Source organism: Camelina sativa, chromosome 17 (genome assembly GCF_000633955.1).
Source record: "Camelina sativa cultivar DH55 chromosome 17, Cs, whole genome shotgun sequence".
Taxonomy (NCBI): Eukaryota; Viridiplantae; Streptophyta; class Magnoliopsida; order Brassicales; family Brassicaceae; genus Camelina; species Camelina sativa.
This window is the reverse complement of record NC_025701.1, coordinates 16,937,345-16,947,065: the sequence shown is the minus strand read 5'-3', so window position 1 is coordinate 16,947,065 and position 9,721 is coordinate 16,937,345. Positions and strand designations below refer to the sequence as shown.

Sequence of the window (9,721 nt, the reverse complement as noted above, 5' to 3'; positions counted from 1 at the left end):
ATTCAGTTGATCCACAATTATGATCAATGATCATCCATGAATTCAACTGAAACATAAAAATATTTATTAGGTTACATATAAAATTTTATTTCAAATTACTAAACTACAAAACAAAATATAGAAAATAATACGAACTATATTTTTTAAAGATGGAGAATCCATAGACTTTGTCTATGATTGCTTGATCTTGCTTTCCAAACAACCACTACAAAAAAAAAAAGCATAAAAAATAGAATCCAAATAATCATATAAAATTTTCAAAAGATGTGTTTGCTCATTTGCTTGTTGAATAAAAAATCATGGAATAAAAATCTGATCATGTTTAACCAAGAGAAAAAATTGAATAACAATCACCACTATAAAAAAAAACAAATAAAAACAATTATTAAAAATACTTTACCGATTTGATTTTTTTTCTTTCTTCATCAACTTGTTCGTCCAATCTTGTTTTTGATATACAAAAAACATCCATGGTCCATGGAAGGTACACCTAAAACACAACCAAACAGTATAAAATGAGTAAAACTTTTGATATGATTCAACATAATAATTAAAACTATAGCAGCATAAAAATTAATCATGCAAAGCACCAAAGCATATGGATAGTGCATCAACATGAAAAAAAAATCAAAATCATACAATAGTAAAGTTGATTCATTAGAACCAAAATAATACAAAAGAAACACTATACTCTCAAAATATATGTTTAGCTTTATGAATCCGACTTCTACTGTTTTGGCTGAGCCTCTATATATATATAGCTTAGAAGGAAAATCGTCATAATTATCTTTACCATTTTAATATTTTTAAAAATAGAAATTTTCTTTAAACAAATATTCGTAATATATTCTAATATTTATCTTCCATTTTTTAAAAAAGAGATATTGTGTAAATATATTAGATTTTCGATTTTGTAAAACAAATTTAGTTTTTTTTTTTAATTTTCGTTTTTTAATTTTTTTAAAACTTATAAAAGGGTAAAAAGGTACAGTTTTGAATCTCATTAATGGCAAAACTTAAGTCTGAGGATGAATGTGGTGCGTTTTAGCAACCTAAATAGAGAGGAAAAGCTTCCGCGAAATATTTTTAAGGGTATTTTTCATTAAGGACAAAGGAGGTCAATTTTTGTGAGATTGGCTATGAGCTCTCTCGACTTCTCCTTTGATATATTAGATTATCAAATCATAATGACTAAAGACAAATAGACTTACAACATATAATCATTATACAACAACCAATTTCACTAACCAATAATCAAATAAGCATACACTTATGGTAAAACAGGAATACTCTGTTCATTCCTAAAGAAATTACCACTATCAACTCTCGTCTTAATCTTCACCAACCTCTCGAAATTTCCCGCGAAATATTTCATCCCGTAACGCTTACCTTCAACATAGCTATTTATTTTCCCATTGTGTGAATTGATCCCCAAATCAACATCCCGATAATTAAAAAACGATTGTCTCGGGTTCTTGGAAACAAAAGGAGTCATGAACCGGTACAATTCCCTCGTCAATTCCATGTACCGATCGGTTAACCTATCTTCTCTCCAATTCGCAGCATACTGAATCTTCCAAAGGTTCCCGGCTCTGTATGGGAACGGAGTCACTGTCGATGAAATCCTCGCCATCGCACCGCCGTATGGATTGAAAGCCATTGTTGGAATTTCAAGCTCGATCATTTTCTTCCAAATCGATTCTAAACCGGTTCTTGAAATCGGTTCACGTACGTAATCTGATTTCCTCTTGAGGTAGTTCACGGGTTGTTTCCTCTCGAGTAGAAGTTTCTCCGAAGAACCCACTTGGATATTTGTCCAGAATAGCACAGATTGGATCCAGCTCGTTTCGGTACAGTCTGACCGGACCAAACCTAACTCTGGGAATCTCCGGTTTAATATCGACAGAAGCGTAGTTGTGTCTCCAAGAAACATAGCTATGAATGTTGCCCTGACGGTCTTTTGTGATGACACGGTGCCGTTTACAACGTCAATGACCGTTCTTATGAAGAGCTCGTCGGGAAGCTCTGGTGCGACTTGTTGCCACCGGTCAACGATCTCTGTCGCGTTTTGCTCTAACGTCCGGGAGATTCTGAAGACGGTGACGTTTTCAGGGACTTCCACGAGCTTTATTTTGTAGGCTAAAACAACTCCGTAGCTACCTCCCCCGCCTCCGTTTATTGCCCAATAGAGATCTTCTCCCATTAATTTTCTATTCAATATTTTTCCTGGAAATTTTCAAATATACAAGGAATATATAGTCAGAAAATATATAAGAAACATTCCTGTAATTATTCAGCTAAATATATGTAATAAACAAAATATGATTATGTCCAATGTGTTTAGGTGTTGTCTTATTCATTTTAGCTTGACCGGAGTATAACAAAAATAACTATATTTGAATGAGTTCGGTTGATTTTAGAATCTGTATTGATAGTTTGATACTATAAAATAATGAAGCTAAAGATGTTGATTATACCATTGACGTCGACCATTCTTGCATCGATGGTGTTATCTACGGTGAGACCGTATTTTCTCATCATGTTACCATAACCTCCGCCGCTAATATGGCCACCGACACCAACCGTTGGACAAATCCCAGCGGGATAAGCTAAGGTTTTGCTCTTCTCCCATATATAGTAGTACACTTCTCCGAGGATGGCACCGGTTTGGACCCAAGCTGTTTTACTCGCCGTGTCTACATCAACCGAACGGAGATTAAACATGTCGAGGACGAAGAACGGTTTGCCAGAGTACGTAACGTATGACAAGCCATCGTAGTCGTGGCCTCCACTTCTGATCTTCATCTGAAGGTTGTGACGTTTGCCACAAGTCACCGCGGCTTGCACGTGGGTTTCATGTGTTGCAGCGATTATGAGGAAGGGTTTCGGAGTGTTGGATGTGTTGAACCGGAGGTTACGAATGGTAGCTTCTAGTACGGAGGAGTAGGAGCGGTTTCCGGCAAAGAACACGGCCGGGGAGATGGGATGTTTGGGGTCGGATTTTGAGGTTAGGCATTGTATGAAAGTCTCCGAATTTGCTAGTGATGAGCTTGGCTCCGATATGAAGACGACGAAGAATAGAAAAGGAACCAATATCATACCTGGATATTTCATTTCCACAGATTGAACGTTGAAGTGAAAAGAATAAAACAAGTGATTGAGTTTATAAATGTCGTCGACGATTTTGGGTTATTTATAATAGAGAAGATCATGCATGACGCCAAAATATTTGACCAGGAAAAGTCAAATGTAGATTTAAGTTGTCCCAAAGATTTTGATTATTTAGTGCGATGATCGCAATATATTCTAGACTTAAAATTCAAACAATATTAATGTGTATACACAATTACAACCACATGTGTCAAAGAGTAATAATAGATATAATTAACATGATTTAATCTATAATATAGTTTTTTTTCTTTTATTAGACTAGATTAATAATCAAATGCCAAGTATGTTTTAGGTAGTAGTCGTTGACTTTATGTAATGGTTTAGCGCTTGCTCTCTTAGATGAATATTGTGATGGAGAAGTTATGGATGCAAGTATGCAACTTAATGACATATATTAATTTATCTGAATATGCAACAGTTAATTTTTTCATTAAAAATAATCTATTTTTTTATTAACTGTGACACATAATTCGACCTTGTAATATATAGGAGTATGTAAGGACAGATAACGACCTAATCAGTTAAATCAAATTCGGAAATGTACTAATGTATTTTTCTCTCTAATTATACAAAGACAGAAAGATAACTCTCGTTGGATTTGCTGATAAAATGAAAGATAGAGATGTATACGGAATATATGTGACTATGTGAGAATACGTAACATGTGTGAAAAATATTGACTGAAATATAACATGAAAGATACACTTCAGCGGCTGGTTTGACTTTCATATGGCTGACCCAAATGTTATTATNAAAAAAAAAAAAAAAAAAAAAACTAAAAAAAAATAATCAGAAGTGGAATCTAGTTAAGTTTTATATGTTTACATCGGTACGTTTAGGCCTGGGCATTTGGGTGTTCGGGTCGGGGTCAGGTTCGGGTAATTCGGGTTCGGGTTTTCGGGTTTACGAATATAGGATCTGAGCAGGTGTTCATATAATTTCGGGTCGGGGTCAGGTTCGGTTCCTCTCGGGTTCGGGTTATTTGGGTAATGACTTTTAAAAACCTGTAATATATCCAAAATATATTCGGTTATGGATAGTACCTACTCAAACATATCCAAAGTACCCACAAAAACCTGAAATGTACCCAAAAAACCCGAATAACCCGAAAAACAAATGAAACTGCATAACATGAAATCTTAAACAAATGAAACTGAGCATATCATGTCTCGCAAAACAATTCAAACACATACCATGTCTCGCAAAATAAGCATCCCAACAAAGAAAAGCATGTCTTAAAATCTTAAACATCCCAACAAAGCAAACGAAACTTAAACATCCCAACAAAGAAAAACATGTCTCGCAAAAGCATGTCTAGCTGCTATGAACGGAGAACCCAAAGATGAGACTAACAGCGGAATTAGGTTTTGGAGATCCAATTTGAGAGTTTTGGTTTATAAAAGCTAAAGATTCTTGAAATCGGACAAAAATTGGCAACTTCGACATGTTTATGCAAAGTAAAGAAGATCCACAAGGATTCAAGGAGAGGAGATTAAGGCAAACGGAAATATGGCAATATATGTGATATCATGTATGAATAAATGTGTTCTCGAGTTCAAACAGATATCGTCGGTTCCTCGGGTTCGGTTCGGGTAATACCCGATACCCGTGGGTATTTGGAAACAAAAACCGAGTGGTTATTTATACAGAAGCGGGTCGGGTCGGGTCGGGTTTTTGCAGGTCAGGGTCGGGTCGGTTCCTCGGATTCGGTTTATTTGCCCAGGCCTAGGTACGTTAGCCTTGACTCTATAAATTAAAGAGAAGCATCCATGAGTCCCTTATACAAAATGGAACTAGAAAGTAGAAACTAAGAATTAACACGGGCAAAAAAACTGTTCAAATGCATTTCCATTTTGTTTCAACGAAGTGTTGTTTTACTGTACGAAAGCAAAGATGGTTTTTTCTTTTTCTTTGTGAAAGCAAAGATGTTGATGAACGCAATTATAGCAGGAGAAGTGTAAATCTCTCACAAGTTACAAATTTTTTATTGAAAATAATTCTATAAACGGAAGAATCAAAGGATCAGTTCGTCCAGTCATCATCTAATCTAATAATTTTTTCTGTGACGGCGACACAAATTTATAGTAGAATGGTGCACGTAAACATGATGATGCCATGCATGCGTCCTGGTGTCGTAATCACTTGAATTCTGCAATTTTTTACAAAATTGATTTTCACTTTTTAACATGCATTAATATGTTTTATTCTCTGGCCAATGAACCGTTTCAAGCCTCTATATACAAATTATATATGTACCAATAACAGCACCAAGTATAGCCCGTTTCTGTGACACTTTTTTGTTATCGCCGCGTAGGTCCACTAGTGAACACTAGGCTATAAGTCAAATGCATCATCAATCGGAATAGTCTAAGAAGATAATTATATCCTTGAAAATTATAAATATTGAACGGTTGCCAATTATGTTTGACANAAAGAAAAAAAAAAGAACGGTTGCCAATTACAGTACTGTTTCTGTTTCTGTAAATAACGTTTTCCATTTGATACTTGTAGTAGTTTCCATTCGACTCCAAATCGTATAGTATATAAAATCAAATGTTATATCATCCAATAAATGTCATATTTTTCTTTGTTGAATTTTTTTTTTGGGGGTATATGGTTAATTAATCCAATGATGACATACGTGTGTTTGATATCTCTCTCTTCTTTTTTTTGTTAATTTGTTATATTCAGATAATATTATCTATTGTTGAAGTTATCTAAGAAACATCAACGATAAGAAAGAAGAAAACTATAATTCGATAGAGAAATACGTCGATAAATATCATCTTCCTTATCGTTGAACTTTTTACAATGGGTCAAAGCGATGACATAATTTCACAATATATACAAAAATGTGTGTGACCAAAATACTACTAATATAATATAATATGCAACGGCGGTTAGTTGTTGGCCCTATAGTCAAGTCACTCTCCAGGGCCATTTTTTAGATTACGCAGTCCATATAAATTACTCAATCGAACTGTTGAACATATTTTTATTTATGATTCATACATAATTAATCTAAATAAATAAAATAAATCAAATTGAAACGGAAGAGAATATAAATCTCATAACAAAAGATTGAATTTTCAATGAAACAATGGCAGTATCTCTCTTTCTTTCTCGCACATATCACTCAAAAATAAATAATAATAACACCAAACTTTGAATTTATAAAAAGAATATTATATATCCAGAGACTGCTTATAAGTTGCAGAGAGAAGCCTCTACTTCAGGAAGAGGTTTCAGTCTTGGTTCTGTACCTGTACAGAACTCTCTTCTTCTTGTTGGAGACATTGTCGACCGTAAGAACAATCTTCCCAGCCTGACTGTTCTTGAAACTGTTCCTGATCGCTTCTTCATTTGCTCCAATCTTCTTCACCTTTTGGACAATTACGGTGTAAGCTCCTTCAGCGGTCGGCACAAACTCTTCCTTGTAGTTCACTTCCCATCCCAAAACCGCTATGTCCCATACCAATGTACCTTCAGTCTATGGAAACAAACAAATTATAAGAAAGAGATAAGGATTGACAAACTTCTTTAAAAAAGATAAGGTTTGGTTTCTTGATTATGTTTTACCTTAGGAGCTGGGATTTCAATGGTTTCAGATGATCCAGGCTTAACAACAACTTCAGTGACAGCTTCGTTGGTGAATGCGGTATCGTCATCTCTTTTAAACCCACCGTACTGAACTGGAAGCTCCTCAGCTGGAATGTATTTGAGAAGAGTCTCTGTGACCTTAGCTGGACGAGCCACAACAAACTTGCTCTTGGTTCTTTGAGTTAAGAATGGCGAGAGGACAGCATTGATGGCGTAGAACCAGAACGGAACATTTATGAATATCTGCAATATAACAAAACAAACAAACGATTAGACAAAGTCAATAGACCAAACCAATGAATCCCAAAATGAGGATGGATTGATAGAACTCACGTTTCTAGACACGAACTCCGGGTAATTGTCCTGCAGAGTTACGATGACGTTCTTGATTCCAACCCAAAGATCTTTTCTTGACACTCCAGGAGCGTTTTTGAGATCATGGATCTGAAGAAGAGAAGTAACACCTCCTGGTTTCAGATTAAGCTGCTGGATACCCTTCTCCATGAGCTGAAACCTCCATCTCAAGAACTTCTCTCTGTTCTTCTCTGCTCCAAATGTCTGGTAAAGCTCCTCGCTGTGGACATTGTAGCAAACAGGGTGGGACTCGCGGTCAACACCGTTCATGTAAGACGCAGAGGCAAGTTCCTCCCCAAAGTCTTCTCCAAGGATGGAATCAATCTTGTGTTGCTTCCTCCATTTAAGGGTTTTCTTCAGCATCTCAAAGGCTTCGTTGACTTTGAAGTCTCTTGCTCTTAAGAACTTCAAGAGGATCACGTCAGTGGCCTCAGCTCCTTTGCTTGGAAGCAATGGCACTCCCCACAGCTCAATGTCCTTATCCACAGACTCATCTGCTTCCTCCTCCTCGACAGTCTCAGCTTTCACTTCTTCTGTAACTACAACATCCTCGGTTTTCTTCTCTTCTTCATTCTCAGCTTTCACTTCTTCCTTAGTGTCTTCGTCTACCTTCTCAACAACAGTCTCAGCAGTCTTCACCTCTTCCTTGGGCGTTATCTCCTCTGTAACAACAGCAGCCTCAGGTTTTGCAGCTTCTTCGGTAACAACAACAGCCTCAGATTTCTTCTCTTCTTCAACCTTGTCCTCTGCTTCTTCTTCCTTCTTCTTCTCTACCTCAGGTTTCACGGCCTCTTCCTTCTTCTCCTTAACAGGAGAGGAGGTCTCCTTCTTCTTGGTCTTGAAGAGAGTGTTATCAACAATAGCTTCCTCAAGCTTCAACTTGAGATCACCAAGAGCCTTCTTCTCAGAGTCTTTCAAATCAGCAAAGAAATCACTCTCTTCTTTAAAAGAGGCACTCTTCTCAACACCCTTAGGCTTGCTGCTGCTCTCATCTTCTTCCACAGCTTTGACTTCTTCTTCCTCCCCCACAACAACAGATTTCACAGTAGTCTCCTCAGGAACAACAGTAGGAGCAATCACAACCTCAGACTCCACCTGTTTCTCCTCAACCTTAACTTCAGCAGTCATCTTTAAACCCTGTTAGTAAAGCAAGATTTAAACAATATATTAGTCACCAAATTATAAAAATCAACCAGAGTAATAACCCTTAAAAACCAATTCACTTTCTCGATTACTTGAGATCTAAAATCCAAAAAAAACGTGATTCTTGCTAAACCCTAAAAAATTAACGAAATCAAACAGCAAAAACAAAAAGGAATCCTATAATAATACTTAAAGTTTCTCAATTTTCGAATCAGGAACTAACCAAAATAGATTCCAGGAAAAAAGATTGAAACTTTCTATTTTTTTTTTTAACCCAAGAGAAACCTAGCTCAAGAAATTTTCTGTGTGTTTCGATTATAAAAAAAAAAAATCGAGAAACTAAGAGATATAACAAGAGAATAAAGACTAAAGAAAAAGAAAAAAAAAACAAGAGAATAAAGACTCGAATTGTTAACTGCTTCTTCTAAATAGAAGGGAAAAAAAAAAAAAAGAATAAAGAAGAGAGGAACCGACCTAAAAGAAGATGATACACGGCTTTCTCTGATTCTGGGAAAGAGGTTTCTTCCTTACGAATCTCTCTCTAATTCACCTTCTTCTTCTTTGTGTTTTTAAGTTTGTTTTTGGGCTGCAGAGAGAAAAAAAAGGTCGTAAGGTTTTATGACTTATAAAAAGAGAGAGAAGAGATTTTATTTATGCAGCCAAAAGCAAGCACCAAGAAAGAAAATTAACAACAAAAAAAAAAAAACCCTAGGGGGTTTCGAGGTGAGTAGACCCCACCGACTCTTAGCAACGGTCACATGATATGGACCCTACCAGTAAAGAAACCGAAGGAACCAACCACAGCCGTTGGATTATCCACGCTGGCACAGATACGCCAGCCTGGCAAATTTCTTTTTATTTTTCTTAACAAAGATATATTTCTGCGGCAGGGGTCCCCACGGGTCTCGCTTCTCATGTTCTTCTCAACGGTCGTCTACGCTGATCTGTTTATCCAACGAGAGGACGACACGTGTGGTACTCGACAGAGTATGTTCGGCGCAACGGACGGATGTGTTACCATGTTTCGTTCACAAACCAAAGTCACTTTTGTTTTGTTTTTTTTGTTTGTGTGTGTGTTGTGAATTTTTTTTAAGTATTTTTGTTTCCTTTCTAATTTTACAGAGTTAAACACTTGATTCTAAATTAAGTCAGATTTTTTTTATATATATAATTAGAAAGTACCATGTATAATGTGCTGCTGCTAGTGGAGAAGAATCTTTTCCTTTGTAACGGTTCTTTATTTTTTTCCAACTCTTGACTCTTATTTTTAGTCGACCTTAAAATTCATGATTTCAGTATTATACGTTCTCCTTTATTGGGCAAGTAAAGATTATGTTTTAGCTGTTGACAACCCAGTTTGCCAACAAAGCTAATTTAAAGACACACTAATCATATCTTTATTTTTATTTTTATTTTAATTAATGAGCTGCAGTTTCCATATGAATGAGCTTCG

The 9,721-nt window shown here is 36.0% G+C and overlaps 2 protein-coding genes across 2 annotated transcripts; both read right to left on the bottom strand.

The window, feature by feature from the left end:
- LOC104757459 (reticuline oxidase-like protein) lies at window positions 1,082-3,172 on the bottom strand. Its single transcript, XM_010480201.1, has 2 exons — window positions 2,478-3,172; window positions 1,082-2,226 (listed from the first exon to the last, which is right to left on the bottom strand). The coding sequence occupies exons 1-2, from the start codon at window positions 3,112-3,114 to the stop codon at window positions 1,271-1,273; spliced, it is 1,593 nt and encodes a 530-aa protein (XP_010478503.1). The 5' UTR covers window positions 3,115-3,172; the 3' UTR covers window positions 1,082-1,270.
- Window positions 6,216-8,907, bottom strand: LOC104757456 (patellin-4). The gene is made up of 4 exons (XM_010480197.1): window positions 8,743-8,907; window positions 7,105-8,262; window positions 6,751-7,014; window positions 6,216-6,661 (listed from the first exon to the last, which is right to left on the bottom strand). The coding sequence occupies exons 2-4, from the start codon at window positions 8,251-8,253 to the stop codon at window positions 6,404-6,406; spliced, it is 1,671 nt and encodes a 556-aa protein (XP_010478499.1). The 5' UTR covers window positions 8,254-8,262; window positions 8,743-8,907; the 3' UTR covers window positions 6,216-6,403.

What these genes read in the sequence shown, in the direction of transcription:
- LOC104757456 (XM_010480197.1), bottom strand. Translation starts at nt 8,253, where the DNA reads ATGACTGCTGAAGTTAAGGTTGAGGAGAAACAGGTGGAGTCTGAGGTT. An exon ending in CGGAGTTCGTGTCTAGAAAC is followed by an intron (nt 7,015 to 7,104) that starts GTGAGTTCTATC and finishes GTTATATTGCAG; the next exon opens with ATATTCATAAATGTTCCGTT. An exon ending in TTGAAATCCCAGCTCCTAAG is followed by an intron (nt 6,662 to 6,750) that starts GTAAAACATAAT and finishes TTGTTTCCATAG; the next exon opens with ACTGAAGGTACATTGGTATG.
- LOC104757459 (XM_010480201.1), bottom strand. Translation starts at nt 3,114, where the DNA reads ATGAAATATCCAGGTATGATATTGGTTCCTTTTCTATTCTTCGTCGTC. An exon ending in AAGAATGGTCGACGTCAATG is followed by an intron (nt 2,227 to 2,477) that starts GTATAATCAACA and finishes GAAAATTTCCAG; the next exon opens with GAAAAATATTGAATAGAAAA.